At 46.7% G+C, this 17,411-nt stretch overlaps 1 protein-coding gene and 1 non-coding gene across 7 annotated transcripts in view; both read left to right on the top strand.

Moving 5' to 3' along the window:
* Window positions 1–17,411, top strand: part of HHAT (hedgehog acyltransferase) — a 161,620-nt gene that overhangs the window by 125,041 nt on the left and 19,168 nt on the right. For 5 of the 6 annotated variants that reach the window (XR_002829557.1, XM_006089916.3, XM_023754791.1 and 2 more), the window contains one exon: window positions 1,916–2,060. The exons of the other annotated variant lie outside the window; for it this stretch is intronic. Coding sequence is in view for 4 of the 5 variants with exons in the window: in XM_006089916.3 (XP_006089978.1) it covers window positions 1,916–2,060 (145 nt within the window). In the remaining variant the exon portion in view is untranslated. The remainder of the gene's footprint in view (window positions 1–1,915; window positions 2,061–17,411) is intronic. 6 annotated transcript variants of the gene reach the window in all.
* Window positions 17,077–17,202, top strand: LOC111826285. The gene has a single exon (XR_002829569.1). It is a non-coding gene; the product is annotated as a small nucleolar RNA SNORA11 (small nucleolar RNA).

Genomic DNA, 17,411 nt, shown 5'->3' with positions numbered 1-17,411 from the left:
GAACCACTTTGAGCGTAACGGAGCCATGTCCGCTCTCTGTAATTGACGTTAATAAGAGCAAGGTCACACAGGGCCCTGGACCTCCCCAAACAGGAAGTGAGGCGGGGGAGTGTGTGTGTCGGGGGGAGACTGATGGGGTAGAGCAGATGCAGCAGAGTATCTGACCCATGGGGTCCCTCAGAAATCAAATGTGTTATAGTGTCCCTCTCCCTGGAGAGAATTATTTGGACACAATTTATGCCAATTAAAACAATTCATATTTTCCTGATTTATTATTCTGGATTTTCCCTGCTGTCTCCCTGCTTCCTCTCATCCCGCCTCCCCACTTACTGCTAATTGAGTCAGTAATACCCAGAAAATACCTCCCTCTGCTCTAAAATGCAGGAACTGGTAGATCAGTGTCTCCTTACTCTAAGGGTGAGGAGGGCTGGGTTATGAGCCTGCTCTGTCCCCATTTCTCTCTCATTACCAGCTTCTATTCTGTGTAATTATCTCATCCGGTCGTGTTTGACAGCCTCGCCTGGACGTGCTTGTGGCCTCTTAGAGCAGGGAAAGAGACCAGAGGTCATCTTGTCTGGTGGCCCGTAACCAGGGACGCATCAGCATCACTGAAGATCTTTCCAGAACAATCACGTCCAGGCAGACGGCCCAGTCAGTGCCCACTGCTCAGCTCATGCGTGAGAAGGCCTCGCACTCACAGATGGGGCAGGATGGCCGTGCTCCAAGGTGATGCAGGAGGAGAGAGCCATGGATGGGAGATGCATGGTAGCAGCTCTGAGCGGGCAGAACAGATGCTGGGACTGCAGGAGAGAAAGGGGAGGTGTCAGGAAGTCATCTCTGTGGGTTTTCAGAGGACCCTGACTGAGGTTTGCACAGTAGCCACAGGTGTTGCACAGCAGGGGCCCCCAAAGCCAGTCAGCTTCCTGCTTAGTCCTCTGTGCCTGCCAGGAGTCCGGCCGATTCAGAATTCCAGGTGTACTGGATACAGCTGGAGTCAGGAGGCAGTGACCACCCCAGAGATTCGGGAGGACACTTCGCTTCCTCTCTTTTCTGTGTCTTTGGATTAGGCTGCAGTATTTGTCAGAACCCCAGGGGCCCTGTGTGTCGGGCTGTTGCACTGTACCTGGTCCTCATTCTAAATACACAACCTCAAAGGACAGCCCCTGCGATGTGCTCACGGGGCTCACACACTGCAGCCACGGCAGGGGCCCCACTCGAGAGGCCCCCAGAACGTCAGGGCTGAGGTAGGAAGGCTTGGTTGACTTGATGACATCCTCACGAAGGTAATAAAAGGGGAGGGAAAAGTTCAGGGAAGACCTCGGATGGATGAGCAGAATTCTCTAGCATCCATTAGGGAAAACATGTCTCCAGTTCCATGTATTTCAGGTGCTGCCAGCTCACCATTGGCGAACCAGAGCTCCAACTGAGCTGCTCTCCTGCGCCCTCTTAACAAGGTTCCTCCTAATAGTGGGTAGAGCCATGGGGTAGCTTCCCATGGTCAAGTAAACTGGCCTGAAAGATCGCCCCGATCTGGACCTCATTACATGGAGTTGTGCTTGTTACCATGGAGAACAGCTTCAGCAGTTCTTGTGCCTATAGAGGTACATGCAGAAGATGTGTAGAGACATTCCAGCTAAATCTTAACTAGCTTCAGAACTTGTGTTACACGTGTCCGGGGAAAGCTCATTTGGGTCAGAGGAGGTAACAACTTGGGGGTGTGGCACTTCTTTCTTTAGACCAGAATGAATATGTTGCAGGGATAGAAGTTTTGAGACCTGTTTAAATAATAATTTTAATTTAAGTAACAGTCCAGGCTCCGGGGGAAGCACCCTGGGCTGCTGACGGAGGAAGGCTGGATGCCGTGTCAGTCTTAGACTTTCCACCGAGCAATGAGGTGCTCTTGCCTTCCCCACAGGTCCAGTTCCTCTCCCCACGGGCTCGCCGTCGCTTCCACGCTGCCCTAGCCTCGTGCTCCACCTCCATGCTCATCCTGTCCAACCTGGTGTTTCTTGGGGGCAACCAAGTTGGGAAGATCTATTGGAATAGGATCTTCATACAAGGTAAGTTGCTGGGCAATGCTATTTTCAGTCAATTTCTTGCTTTCCACATATGCACTTGGTATCTTGGATGGGGTGGGGCATTCATTGTTCTATTTATGGCATATGACTTATAAAAATACCAGCCAGGAACAGCGCCCTGTGTTTTGAGGTACTTCTTATGTATGACACGTGACACTCAACATCAGAATGTTCTGTCCTGCCTTGCCGGTGTGGCTCAGTGGTTGACCATCGACCTATGGACCTGGAGGTCATGGTTCGATTCCTGGTCAGGGCACATGCCTGAGTTGCAGGCTTGATCACCAGTAGGGTGCATGCAGGAGGCAGCTGATCAATGATTCTCTCTCATCATTGATGTTTCTATCTCCCTCGCCCTTCCTCTCTGAAATCAATAAAATTATATTTTTAAAAAATGTACTGTCCCGACAATCCCAAACTCTACCATTCCATTCTGCTCAGTTACCTCTTCAATTTTTTCACTTAAAAAAATCTTACTGTCTGTCTGTACCAGCCTTCAGCATACTGCAGGGTCTAACCTTCTTCCACTTACCGCTCTGAAAGTCCTGCTAGGATTATGTGCTAGGAGCCCCTTGCTCTCCTGCAGCTGTGGGTGGGCACTGGTTGCCACAGCTCTCTGTCGGGGATGTTTCTGCCTGCACACCGGGATGCCAGCACTGCCAGCCGACCGCATGATCCACGCACATGAAGTGGCTCCTCTCAGTGTCCACAGTAAGCCACACCTGCAGCAGGTAAAATGCTAGTTTGTGGGAATTACTGTGAAAACATTGCATTAATAATTAATCATTTAATTAAGGTCACCATTTCCCTGAGGCTGGAACTAAGCGTTGCAGCATGTCCTTTAGAGAATTGGGAGAAAGGGAAGTACTCACAGGACACGTCCCTCCAGCCACTTCCCTCTGTTCTGTTTCCCTGACCAGTACGGGGTTTTGCACCTTTGGTTTGGAAAGCTTTGCCAAGCCGTGATGACGCAACTCTGCATGGCTAGGCTGTCACCTGCACACGGTGGCAGGCGTGGCTGAGCCAGGCTCATGGGTGCCAAGCGAGGACCCTGTTCGGCTTTCATCTCCTCACCACAATGCCCCTCTTTTATCTTCCTTTCTGAGAAATGTCTTAGCTGATCGTTCCTGAAAGATGATGTATTTTTCAAGTGGAGGCCATCCTTTAATAGATGGGAGATAATGGGTGCAGAGGACCTAAAGATTAAAAAATGCTGCTAGGGGCGGTGACAGTGTTTTCCTTATATTGCCTCCTACCAACCACCGTACCTAGCACAATGCTGAGAACCTACGGCTCCGGGGAAATGCTGACTTGTGGTTTGCTGGCCCCGTGAGCGAGAAGGCTCTGATTTTTGCTTCAATCAAGCATATTGAGTGTTTGCAGCTTGCAAGGCTCCGAGACTACAGGGGTGGGAGAAGCACCCACAAATGTGGGGCCAAACTTGCAAACAGACATGTGTCCATAGATTCAGGTAACTGCTTGCCAGACACATGAGGTCAGGGAGGAGAGGCCGACCTTCCCTGGAGGTTGGACTTCCCAGAGGAGGTGGCATGTGACGTGGAGTGTAAAGCACAATAAGTAGAAACTTGTCAGGTGGAGAAGGCAGGTGTATGGGGGTCCTTAACACTCGCCGCCATGTCAGCTAATTCCCAGCTCCCGGTAACTGTTCCCCATAGAAGTTATTCGTCTCACAGTGACCCCTAGACAGTGGTCGGCAAACTTATTAGTCAACAGAGCCAAATATCAACAGTACGACGATTGAAATTTCTTTTGAGAGCCCAATTTTTTAAACTTAAACTATATAGGTAGGTACATTGTTATTAACTTAATTAGGGTACTCCTAAGGCTTAGGAAGAGCCACACTCAAGGGGCCAAAGAGCCGCATGTGGCTCGCGAGCCGCAGTTTGCCAACCAGGGCCCTAGGAGGTTTCTGTTTTGATTCTCCACCGCCTTGTCCTGGCATCACGGAGGGGAAGGGACATGGGGGTGGTGCACAGGCACTAAATACCCCCTGCTGCCGCTGGAAGTGACGTTGCCCCGTGGCATTTGTGCTCACATCCCATTGGCCAGGGCCAGTCCCATGACCAACTTAAGTGCACCTGGGTGCTCCGTGGGAGAGAATGCGGGTATTCCCAGACAGTGGCACAGCGGGAAAGGGTGCCCCGGAGCCCGCTGAAAACGTAAGTGGGAGTGCAGAGGCGGGCGGGGCTAAATGATTGTGATGTGGGGGCCAAGGGCACGGAGGTGGCAGGTAAGGCCGTGCGAGTGGACACAGCCAGTCAGGGAGCACAGAGCAAGGGAGCAGGTGGGAGGTGGGACGGGGGTGGGGGTGGGGGTGGGGAGGAAGGTGGGGTGCTGGCATTTAACGGGGCGGAGAGAAAGACAGAGGCTGTTCAATGTTCTTTCCGCTCCTCAAGGCCGGAAGATCAAAGTGTAATTTGCCCTGCGCTGCTCACATGGGTCACATGGGGTCAGGGCTCTGGAAACAGTGTCTGGCTGCCGCCTTGTGGGGCCCACCAGGGTCTATACCTGCGGTATGTTGTGTCCTCCTTGCAGCCAGGTGCCCGGGTCCGGGGACTGATTCGCTGAATATTGGGGGCTCTATGGACTTATTTCTCTCTCGAGTCTGGGGCCAGGGCAGCTCAACGTAGAAGGCATCGTCTGTGTGGGAGATTCTTCAGCTCAGCTGGTCCACCCCGGGCCTTCTGAGTCAGGGGATGTCTGCTGGGGTTTGGGCAGTTGCCCCATTTTGTCTGGTCTTTGTTTTTTTGTCCCTGAGTTTCTATATCTCCTGGAGGATGGTGCCAAATCGCCTGCCCTTGAGACTTCTGGATTTTTTTATTCCTAACTAGAAGACTAGTATGAATATTCATGATTTTGATATGAACGTGTATTAATGAGTTCATTGGATGCTTCCTCAGACCCTGCTGGGGTGTATATTAGCTTTCTAAAATAAAAACAACAAAAATCTGAATTCTGAGAAACCTCTGGCCCCAAAAGTTTCAGATACAGCACTGTCCACCTGAACCTGTTGCTGCTGATGAACGAGCCGGGAGTTTGACAGGCTGGTAGCCTCTGGTCTCCTCCCTCAGGCTGCTGAGCAGCACCTGTTCTAGGACCCATGTGTACCCACTGAGGGAGATGTGATGAAGCGATGGGGGAAGGCTGTTCGTGGGGGATGGAGAACATTCAAGCACAGTGTCTAGGTTTCCAAGCTTAAAGGGGAGGTGGCCCTTCCTTGGGGGTAACCACCACGTCCCTCTGTGCCTTGCTGGGTGGGACCTGCCGCAGGCACAGGGAGGAGCTGGCAGCACTTGGTTCCTCTCACAGGTCTCACCTGTGGGTCCTGGAGGAGCAGGAAGGGGCGGTCAGGTGTCAGGAGGTTAAGGCTCAATGAGGAGATGGAAGGCACAGCCTTACTACCTCTCGGAGAGCCTTTCCCAGCACCGCTGACGTCCCTAGAAGGTTCTCATGATTGGCCCGGCGGAGTTGTCTTAAGGTCAGCATCTCTCTTGCCTCCAGTTCACTGAATTTAGACTCGGATTTGTTTGCTTTAAGCTGAAAAGCTTATTTTAGTAGCTTATGTAAAAACCTCTCCTGGTCTCAGTGGGACTGTGATATGAGGCTGTAAAGTCAGAGCCTTCTCTGTCTGCTGTGATACAGCCCTGCTGTCCAGGACTGTGGACGATGCAGCCAAGGGGTGGACACGCTGACCTCTTGTACGTGTCACACACAAACCATTCCAACGGGGGCGGGCGGAGAGAGAAATTACATGAATAAGTGACGTCAAGGTGAATAATGCTAAGGGAAAATAGAGGCAGGGAAGAGCCTAAAGGATAAGGGAATTCTATATTAGATATACTTTTAAAAGTATATATATATATATCCTATTCTAGACAGATGTTCCCCTACCTCCTATTTGCCCCCCTCCACCCAGCCCCTACCCTGCCCCAGGCCTTCACCACACTATTGCCCACACACAAACCATTTTTATCGAGTGTTATCTCTGCTGCAGAGGTTGGAGATGTATTATTCAATTAATGCAGTTGAGGAAAAATAATCTATGTCTTTGCCATTCTTTTATGATTGAAGTTTACTTTAAGCAGCTTGAGGAATGTGAGTGTTTAGACACAAGCTCGCGCGCGTGCGTGTGGATGTGCATGTGTATGTGTATGTGTATGTGTAGAAGGAGCCTCGCTGGTCCAGGGGTCTGAGAAGGATGTGGCTAGGGACCTGGTCCCCAGCCTGCTGTGTCATGCTCTGCAGAGGCAAATGCAGGTTGCTTCTTACATAACTCTGGCTCTCAGAAGCGCTTGTTGATGGAAGGAGCTTTCTCATGTCTGCCTTAAATCCTTGACATTGAAGTCTAAGGTGATTTTTGGACAAGCAGCCGACGACTACCCTGTAACTCAAAAATATCTCTGTTATAACTTCAAATATGCAGGACCAGTCTCCATAAATCAGCGGCGCCCTTCAGCCCCTGGGTTTTGTAAAAAGGTGACCCAGTCATTTCCTGGGAGGTGGGGCACTGGAATCTGCATCTGTGTTTTGCAGGAATGGGAGCTTGGTTGAGACGTGGATCCACCAAACCTCCATCTTGCCTTCTCATCACACTCACATCCTCTCTCCCTTCTCTCTCTCTCTCTCTCTCTCTCTCTCTCTCTCTCTCTCTCCCTCTCTCCCTCTCTCTCTCTCTCTCTCTCTCTCTCTCTCTCTCTCTCTCTCTCTCACACACACACACACACACACACACTCGCACTGTTCTCCCTCCTGTTGCCTTTTCTAATTTGGAAAACTCCATCTCAACACTTAGCTCCCGAGTGGCCCCGTGTCCAGGCGAGAGGAACTTGGTCCTTTCCCCTCCAGATCACAGTGAGAGAGCGGCTCGTCCTTCCCCACACAGGTCGGAACCCCTGCACTCCCCTGTCTGCTTGTCATCACTGGCTGGGAGAAGGGAAAATCTATTTTCTCCCTGATTCCAGCCTGTCCGGGCCGTTTATTCGTCTCCTGACTCAGATGGCTCTGGGCAGGCATTTCATTTAAAGCTGAGCTGGGCACTGCCCTGGAGGGTTTGGAAGGCCGTGGTTAAATAGAAACTCCTTCCCTCATATCTCGTTAAATTCTTGGGACTGAAATTTCATTTTGATGAGAGGAGACCGAGGGCAGATGTCGACGTCTAGGGGGCCCTCCTTTGTGATTACTTTGTCTCACGGCTCTTCCTAGCCCTGACCTTCACCTGGAGTTTGCATGGCTCTTCACTAGCCATGACCTTCACCTGCAGCTCTCATGGCTCTTCTGAGCCCTGACCTTCACCTGCAGCTCGCCTGGCCCTGGGAGATTCAGCTCCAGCCGCCATGGAGCCTCTGCGAGTTCTCGGACAGCTTGAGGAGCAGGAGCTGCCCGCCATTGTGCTGGTGGTGAGGTTGATGCGTAGATGCAGGATAAGCGGTTTATCTATGGTTACACCTGGGCCCATTTACGGCCAATCTTGGAATCTGAATTGCAGGCCTTTCTGAAACCTTGGTTCCTTCTTTACTCTGTGCCAGGTGGGCACCCAGATGTCTCGGGCATCAGTTTTCCCCAAGTCACTAGGCATGGGGGGTAGTGAGCGGGGGTTTGTGTGCCTGGGGTTGTGTTGCACCTGAGAGAACTTCTGAAGTGTCTGGGAGGGAGTTGGAATCAGTGGATTTAAACCCTTTCAGTGAGGTTGTGTGAAACCTTTTCCTGCTAACTAGGAGCTTTCGTGAATTCATTTAACCTGGGATATGGGAACCTTTCAAGTGTCTTTAAGTAGAATATCAAGGAAAGACTGGTATAGCTTAGACACAGTTAACCAAGTAAAAATAAAATAATTTGATCTTTACTGATATGTTAGCATATACCTGGTAATATTTGAAGTCTCTACCTCTCATTGGCCCCTCATCTACCTGCCCCAAATCATGTATATGCAGAGTGATATTCAAAGTATAATGAAATGATTATGTTGTACACCTTAAACCAATACAGTGTTAAATGTCCATTATATCGCAGTAAAACTGGGGGAAAGTATATTACAAATATGGCGATAGAAATGGAAATGACACCAAAACAACTTTTAAAATTTAAGTCCCCTTTATTCTCTAACTGAGCTATCTATATAACAAAGCTGCTGACCACGTGATAAATATTCCGTATACAAAAGGTACCTGCAGAGGAACTCCCAACTTGTACCAGGCAGGAAGTCAGTTGGGATGGTGGTGCATGCGTAGTTTCTGAAATAAGCACGTATCCTGGAAGTTATATTATTAATCTGCGTGACTATATAACCTGCACTGCGTGCAGCGATTCCTATAGTTTCCACCAATGGGTGCAGATTAGTTCAGCACCAGCCGTGCCAGTGCATGCCAGTGAGTATTCAAGGGGAGTGAGTGCCTGGCAGTCTGAAATGTTTATCGGACGCACTTTCTACCAGACTGTCTCCTCAAATCATTACTGAACATTTTAAAAACGTGTAAAGAATTAAAAATATTTAATGTGGAATTTAGTAACGTTTTTGTAACAGAGGGAAAATCTAGCGAGTCGTCACTATCAGGTGCCTCAGCTCTGGGGCACATTCTTTTGTGCAGTAGACCCACTGGCTTTGTGTGGCCACGTGAAGTCCTTTCCTGTGGCCGCTGTAACAAATGATCACAAACGTGATGGCTTAAAACAGCACAGATTTGTCTCTTACTCTTCTGGAAGCTCGAATCTGCAATCGAGTCACTACTGGACGTTTAAAAAGTGTTGAGCTGAAGTCAGGGCATTGGCAAGACGGTTCTTCCTGGGACTCTCGGGGAGAATCTGTTTCCTCGGCTTTTCCAGAAGCCAGAGGCTCACTCGCCTCCTCCTCCTCAAAGCCTGCAGTGGGCACCTTTAAATTATTTCTCCCTGTCCCTCTGCTCCTGCATCATTTCCCCCGCTGTCCGACTCCTCCTGTGTCTCACAGAACATCCCTTCCGTGGCATCACTTGAATAGCTTCTTTCTCAGGAGATTTGATGATAAAAGAGCCATTTGGATATGCCACTAGCCTCACTAAAGCGAGAATCTGCCTGTAAAAAGAAATAATATGTGGATTTCACAGAAGAAACGTGGGATTGGCTATCATGAGGGTAGGGAGTAGTATAGGGGGAGGCTGCGGTTTTCCTTGCTCAGGATGTGTCCCCATCCTCTGGGGACAAACCTCTCCCACTCCACTCCACTCTGAATCTGTGTCATTCTGGTGGGTCACACTGACATCTAAGACGAAGGGTCGACGTGTGACCGGGACCAGTGTGGTCTGTCTGCGCATGCGATGCAATTCCAGAGTCTTTGTTGGAACGTCAGGAAGGAGAAGTTCTCCTGCCTTGGTTGTTGCAGAGGCATCAGCACACTGGGCTGGAGCTGCTGGCCGCCCGCTTGCCACCAGCGTGGAGAGCCGTGTAAAGAGGGGAGCAGAGCTGCCTGGTGGACACTGTATTTTCAAGACAATGTTTGGAGACAGTCCATATATTTTAAGCCCCTAGATTCTGTGTATGTTTTTTGTTATAAGGTTTTTCCCCCCCTAAGTTTATGCTGGGAGACAATTCTCCGGGGCTCCCCTGTGTTTCCGTATGTCTTTTGAGCAGAGACTCTCGCTGCCTTATTCCAGGATATTGGTACAGAAAACATCTTGGAAGCTGGAGATGGTGTCTTCCTCTTTGTTTATTGTCCACGTAGGGGGTTGGGTGGTGACAGGAAGCAGACCTTCCAGGTTTTGGAGCTGACAGGCCATCCTGGGGCTGCTGGCTGGGTTGGCCACTGGCTAGTCTGTACACCTACAGTTATTTTTATTCTGAGCCTCCTCTCTTGGTGAAGGACTCTTGCTCACCAGGCAAATCAACACCAGGGTGTTGGAGGTCCTACTTTCAGGCTTGCTCCCACATTGCGTTAGCTTGCTCATAAGCCTTGTTTCTTACTCAGACCAAGAGAGCAGTGGAAGGTGATCCATTTGTTGGAGCATGCTAGCTGCATTACCTGAGAAACCACGTGGTCTCAGGATGGCTGATGGGAGAGCTGGCGGCCTGTGATTACAATGCATCACATTGCTCAGTGCTGGAAACTAAGGCTGCAGCTTAGGTGGCTGTAGTTCTTTGTGGTAAAGATCAGAGAGTGGATTCCAGGGGGACTGTCCTTTGCCTCAGGAATTTTATCCAACAGCTGGCCACCTCTCTTGAGTGTAATTAGGGCCAGCAAGCATTTCCGTGACTATTCAGTAAAGGAGATTCAAAACCACGGAGAAAAACTTTCCATTGTCTTGAAATAAAGGCAGAGAGAAACAAATGCTGTTTGGTGAGCACCTATTTAGTACCACCCAGGACTGTCCGAGGGGGTCAGAGCTTTGCGTCGCAGGCATGGGCGCCTCAGCCAGACCATTTTTCTCTGCGCTGGCTTGTGACTCCTGCACCTGCCAGCTGCCGCCCTGGTCACCATACCTGCTGCTGGCAAAGTGGGTGTTACGGATTGAATTGTGTCCTCCCAAAATACATGGATGACCTAACCCCACATTCTCAAAATGTGAGCCTATTTGGAAATGGGGTCTTTATGTAGAGGGAATAAAGTTAAATTGAGGTCATCAGGATGTTCCCTAATTCAAATGACAGGTGTCCTTATAAAAAGAGAGGAAATCTGGACACAGACAGATGTGCACAGAGGGAAGATGTGAAGCCACAGGGGGTGGCGACAGAGGCCTGGGGCCACCCGAGCCTGGTAGTAGCAGCGGAGGAACCTGCTTAGAGGCTTCGGAGGGAGCAGGGCCTGCCGGCACCTGGACCCAGCTTTCCAGCCTCAGGAGCTGAGAAATAAATGCCTGTTGTTTTTGCTCTTCACTTGGGAGAGCTTTGTATTGACAGGCCTAGGAAGCTCCTACAGCAGTGATGGTGAATCTATGACACGCGTGTCAGAGGTGACACGCAAACTCATTTTTTGGTTGATTTCTCTTTGTTAAATGGCATTTAAATATATAAAATAAATATCAAAAATATAAGTCTTTGTTTTACTATGGTTGCAAATATCAAAAAATTTCTATATGTGACATGGCACCAGAGTTAAGTTAGGGTTTTTCAAAATGCTGACACACTGAGCTCAAAAGGTTCGCCATCACTGTCCTACAGGGTGTGTGGTGTGGGCAGGTGGGACAGAGTGCTGAGATGGCCTGGTGGGGCAGACAGAAGTTCAGGTCAACTCCCTTTTCAAGCGCTGAAGTCTGCACCTGAGCTAGGCTTGACTGTCCGGCCATGGCCCATATGACAACCATCCCAACAGCGTGCACTGAGGGTGGGGACAGTCACACACCCGCCAGGACAATGCCCCAGGGTGACTAGTCATCGGAGCAGGGTATTCGGAGCCAGAGGCCGGTGAGGGCCCAGTGAAGGTGACAAACCTGCTAGTTGCTGGCGAGCCTTGTCTTTCTTGGGTGACTCAGTTTAGAGTGCGCGGGTGGTCAGTAAAGAGGGGTGAGCAGAAGCAGGGACCCACAGTGACCGTCCAGGGAGGCGCTGATTAGCAGATTTTAAAATAAAGCTAAAGTTCCAGCGACCACCTGCCTTAATATTCACCTTTCCCTCATGCACCCTCCTCAACCCATGATGCTGATGATACAGAGAGCAGCAGACAGAACTCGCTGGTCAGGAAATGTGTCACCCTGTCAGGAGGGGCTGATCCTCCACTTGGGGGGCTGCCCAGCATCCAGCTGCTGAGGCTGGAAGCTGGTCCCGGGGGCCAGGTGAGCGCCATGCCCGCGGCGCCTCTCTGCTCCCCTCTGCCCTCCTCTGGGGATGGTCACGCTCCAGCAGCAGCCGGCTCTGGCCCAGAGAAGCAGGCAGCTGCTAATTTTAGCCCCATGTAGGTCTCTAGGCAGCAGGTCTCAGGACTTTGCTTTATTTCTCTAGTGGCATTTTCATGTGACCTCGAGGGGAAAAGACTAAGAAGATCTGCCTGCTATTAGTAAAATGAAAAGGAAATCTAACATTTTGTTTTAAAAGATGGTGGTGTTCCTTACAAGTCTTCCAGGGGCCAAGGGTATGTACCACAGGGAGTGACCTGTGGCTTTAGGGGGACAAAGGAAACAGGTAGCCGAGGGCTCAGCCAGGGACTGGAACACTGCGGAGAGCATCGGAAAGACGTGAGCACAGTTGCAGTAATATGCAAGAGTGGATCGTTTGCATTCTGAGGGTTGTCAATCATGCAAAGTCTAAACGATGCCAGACAGCATAACGGGTGCTGTTATTTGATGACTTTCAAATGACAGACAGCCAAACGGTGGTCACACAGGCCTGTCTTGGGAGCCAGGCCTTTTCTCAGGAAGTTGTTTTTTGTTTTGTTTTTGACCAAATTAGAAGAAACCAGGCAGGTTTTAACATGAAATTGTTTCTGGTCCTATTTTAACATTCCGTTTGTGTCCAACAGTAACCTGTCACTCATTTTCTCATATGTGAAGCTTGCCTCTTGATTACTTTTCTCATTATGTGTTGTGGCTGCCCCAGAAAATGGCCGGAGGGTCAGATCATACCTTTTGCATTGCTGTAAAAAATCGCTACCATTAGCCAGAACTCGAATAAAAGAAGCAAAAGTACACAGTAAGGAAATAAGAAATCTGGGAAGCATCCCAACCTAAATGATTCAGGGAAAGAGGCACAGTGGTCAGGTGAGCCTGGATGAGGCTAAGATTTTATTTTTATGGGCAAAATGGCTTGAAGGAGAAGGCCTCCCGTACTCCTGCTGGTCATACTGGGTGCTTGCGATGCAGCCATAAGCAAACACGGTAAATGTGCTGCAGTGCTTTGAGGACAAAGTAGTGAATGGTAGCCTGGCCAGTGTGGCTCAGTGGTGGAGCATCGGCCTGTGAACCAGAAAGTCATGGTTCAATTCCCGGTCAGGGCACATGCACAGGTTCCGGGCTCAGTCCCCAGTAGGGGGCATGCAGGAGGCAGTGGTCAGTGATTCTCTCTCATCATTGATGTTTCTGTCTCTCCCTCTCCCTTCTTCTCTGAAATCAATAAAAATATATTTTTTTAAAAAAGAAGTGAATGGTAAGAAAATAAAAATAAAAATTATGGTGGCACAACTCTGTAAGTTTATTAAAAGCTATAATATACAAGGTGGAATGTCAGATTGGAGTCTGGAACAGAAAAAGGGACATTATTAGGAAAACTGGTGGGCACCCTAGCTGGTTTGGCTCAGTGGGTAGAGTGTCAGCCTGCAGACTGAAGGGTCCCAGGTTCGATTCTAGCCAAGGGCACATGCCCAGGTTGTGGGCTCGATCCCCAGTAGGGGGCGTGCAGGAGGCAGTCGATCAATGATTCAAGGATTCTCTCTTATCATTGCATCATTGATGTTTCTATCTCTCTCTCCATCTCCATTCCTCTCTGAAATCAATAAAAATATATTTTAAAAAAGGAAAAGAACAATCCGTGAAATCAGAATAAAGTAGGAAGTTTAATAACAATGGACCAATGTTGGTTTCTTTATTTTGACAAATGTGCTGTTAGGAGAAACTGGGTGAGGGGTATATGGGAACTCTCTGTATTATCTTTGCAACTTTTCTGTAAATATGATGTCATTCCAAAATTAAAAGTTTATTAAAAGAATTTTTTTTAATTCAAAGAACATTATTAGGAAAGTGAAAATGTAACTAGAATGGGAGAAAACTTTGCAAGCCATGATCTGATAAGGAATTTTTATCTAGAATATATAGTTATTATAACTCAATAATAAAATGACACATAACTCTATTTAAAATGGACAAAAGATCTGAATAGGGAGTTACCCAAAGAGGATATACAAATGACCAATAAACACATGAAAAAGATAGTCAACATTCATCATTAGGTATCCAGAAAATGCAAGTCAAAATCACAATGAGATATCACTTCACAAACACTAATCTATACATATAAAAGGCTAATATGCAAAGTGTCCCCTCAGGAGTTCCACCAGGAGTTCGATAGCTTGCTATGACATGTGCTGACCACCAGGGGGTGGCACGGAATGAAGGAAGGCTGGGGAAGGAAGGTCCTGATCAGCCCTGATTGCTGGCCAGGCCTAGAGACCGTACCCGTGCATGAATTTCGTGCACCGGGCCTCTAGTGTTTCTATAATAACAAGCTCGAAATGGAAAATAAGTGTTGGTGAGGATGTGGAAAATCTGAACCCTCATTCACTGCTTGTGGAAATATAAAATAGAAAACAGACACTTTGGAATATAGTCTGGCAGTTCTTCAAAAAGTTAAACATAGAGTTATTGTATGACCTAGCAATTCCACTCCTAAGTATAAATAACTTGTATACAAATGTTCATAGTAGCATTATTCATAATAGTGAAAAAAGTGGGAACAGCCTATATGTCTTATCAGTTGGTAAATAGATAAGAAGGTGTGGAATATCTATACAATGGAATATTATTCAGTAATAAAGAGCAATGAAGTACTGATACATGCTATCACATAGGGAACGTTGACAACATTAGTGTGAGTGAGAGAAGCCAGTCACAAAGGACCACATACCGTATTGTGTAATTTCATTTCTATGAAATGTCCAGAATAGGCAAATCTATGAAGATAAAAATATATTAGTGGTTGTTTAGGGCTGGAAGGAATGGGAGTTTAGAGGGCAATGGCTATTAAGCTCGGGATTTCTTTTTTGGGAGGGGATTATAAGATGTTTTAAAATTGATTGTTGTGATGGTGGCACAACTCTAAGTCTATTAAAAGCCATTGAATTGTACACTTCACATGGGTTAATCATATGGTGTTTTAATTCTGTCTCAACAAATCTGTTGAAAATTAGTTTGGGGTCTGCCATTGTTATTCTATTTGTTCCTCAATCCATCTGTCCATTTATCCATCCATCCATCCATCCATCCATCCATCCATTCATCCATTTACTGCCCTTTCTTCTATCAGTTTACTCTTCCTCCCATCCTCCTATCTCATTCCATTCCAGGAAGCCTTCCTCAAAGAGGTGTATTTTATTTAAAAATATAACATACAGATTAAAGTGCACAGATGTAAAGTGTGTGGCATGATGCATTTTCACAAACCAAACATACCTGTTTAGCCACTACCCAGCACTCTAGAGGTTTCTCCCTGTCATGCCTTCTAGCCACAACCCCCTATAGCAGTGGTTCTCAACCTTCCTAATGCCACGACCCTTTAATACAGTTCCTCATGTTGTGGTGACCCCCAACCATAAAATTATTTTCGTTGCTACTTCATAACTGTAATTTTGCTACTGTTATGAATCATAATGTAAATATCTGATATGCAGGATGTATTTTCATTGTTACAAATTGAACATAATTAAAGCATAGTGATTAATCACAAAAACAATATGTAATTATATATGTGTTTTCCGATGGTCTTAGGCGACCCCTGTGAAAGGGTCATTCGACCCCAAAGGGGTCGCGACCCACAGGTTGAGAACCGCCGCCCTATAGGGTAACCAGCATCCTGATATCTAATGTCATAGATTACTTTTGCCTGTGTTTGAACTCATTTAAATAGAATAACAAGGTTCTGTCAGTTCTGCTGTAATGCTTGTTTGAAAATGCAAATTTCCATCGTGACTGATACATTAGGGAACAACTTAAGCATAATGCAATTTAGTGTTTGCTTATTTGCAATTTTGTCTTCAAGAAAACACTAGGTGAATGCAGAAAACTGTACCCAGCTGCACCGAGCCCAGTAGGAACGCACAGCACGCACACCTGCACACACTTCAAACCTCTGCCAGCCACCTCAGTTCACCCAGTGCATTATGAGTTACACTCAGCCACTTCTGATGTTACTGTCAGATCTGCTGTAATTCTCCACCCAATTTCAGATAGCACTCCTTCCATCACTTCACAATAATTTTCAAGCTGCAACCTTTCTGACACCCACTTCCATAAGCAAACTTCAGGTCTTTGTAACCTAATGTACTATTTATTCAGTATGTATTTCTTAACCATTTTAGATGTCTCAGACCATGCTACCGCTCTTATTGGATTTCCATCCTTGTAAAAAATGTGTTGCTGGCAAGATTTTTGGATATTATACCTCTAGTTCTTGTTTTTTCACTTAAGTCCTGTGGTTTTTATTGTATGATTTTGCACTGTGTGGTGATTTTTTAGGAACACATACATCACATTATCAGATATGACTATATTTCTTTTACATCTGTCTTCTTTCAGTGTTATGTTTGAGTTTCATCAGTAGCGTTACGTGTAGCAATAGTTTATTCATTTTTATTGCGGTATAGTATTTCATTACATGAATATACCACTATGCATATATCTATTCAACTGTTGATGGACTTTTTAGGTTGTTTTTAGATTGAGGCTGTTACAAATAGTGCTTCTTTGAAAAGTCTTGTACATGCCTTTAGTGTACATATGTACACACTTCTATTGGGTTCTATGAGGGAAATGTTCCATCTACAAAGGGAACCCAGGAAGGGAATGGTGCGGTCTTAGGTTGTATGTGTGATCAATTTCAGTAGATACCACCAATTTTCTAATGTAATGGCACCAATTTATTCTCTAAGCAGTACAAGGAGGATTCCAATGGTTCTGAGTCCTCTCCCCAAACATGGAATTGTCCATCTTATTAATTTTAGCTCTTCTGGCTTGAATATGTATGGTATCTCATTATGATTTTCATGATGACTAAAATTTAAGTGTTTTTGCATATGTGTATTGTACCTGTGTATTCTCTCTTGTGAAGTGCCTCTAGAAGTCTTTTGGCCATTTAAAAAATTGAGTCAGTTGCTTTTTTCTTCTTGATGTATAAGTATTCTTTATGTATTCTGGGTAAGAGTCTTGTTGATTTTATGTATTGCAAATATGTTCTCCCATTCTGTGGCTTCCATATTTCACTCTTTTAATGATGTTTTCTGATGAACAGTTTATGATTTTCAGTAAGTCCTGTTTATCAGTCTTTTCCCTCATTTTTAATGTTTTCTATGTCCTCATTAAGAAATGTTTACCCTTGGGTGTGGAGAGAGCAGAGCGCCTGAAGAATGGCTTCTCTGTGTACAACACATCCAACAGCAACTTGGGCTTACTCCTCACGGGTGGCAGAATATGGCCTTCCTGTGACATTACGCCCTATACATTAAAAAAAAATGTTTACCCTAAGGTTATTAAAATATCACTACATTTTCTAGAAGCTTTACTTTCTAACCTTTCCCATTTAGAGATACACTCCATTTGGAATTAATTTTCTGTGCATGAGATGAGATAAGGATCAATATTTTTGGGGTCTATGTGAATATCTAATTGACCTAGCAACATTCATTGAAAACACTGTCATTTCCCCACTGAT

The sequence above is a fragment of the Myotis lucifugus genome, unplaced genomic scaffold (assembly GCF_000147115.1).
Source record: "Myotis lucifugus unplaced genomic scaffold, Myoluc2.0 scaffold_65, whole genome shotgun sequence".
Lineage (NCBI taxonomy): Eukaryota > Metazoa > Chordata > Mammalia > Chiroptera > Vespertilionidae > Myotis > Myotis lucifugus.
This window is presented reverse-complemented; position numbering and strand designations above follow the sequence as displayed.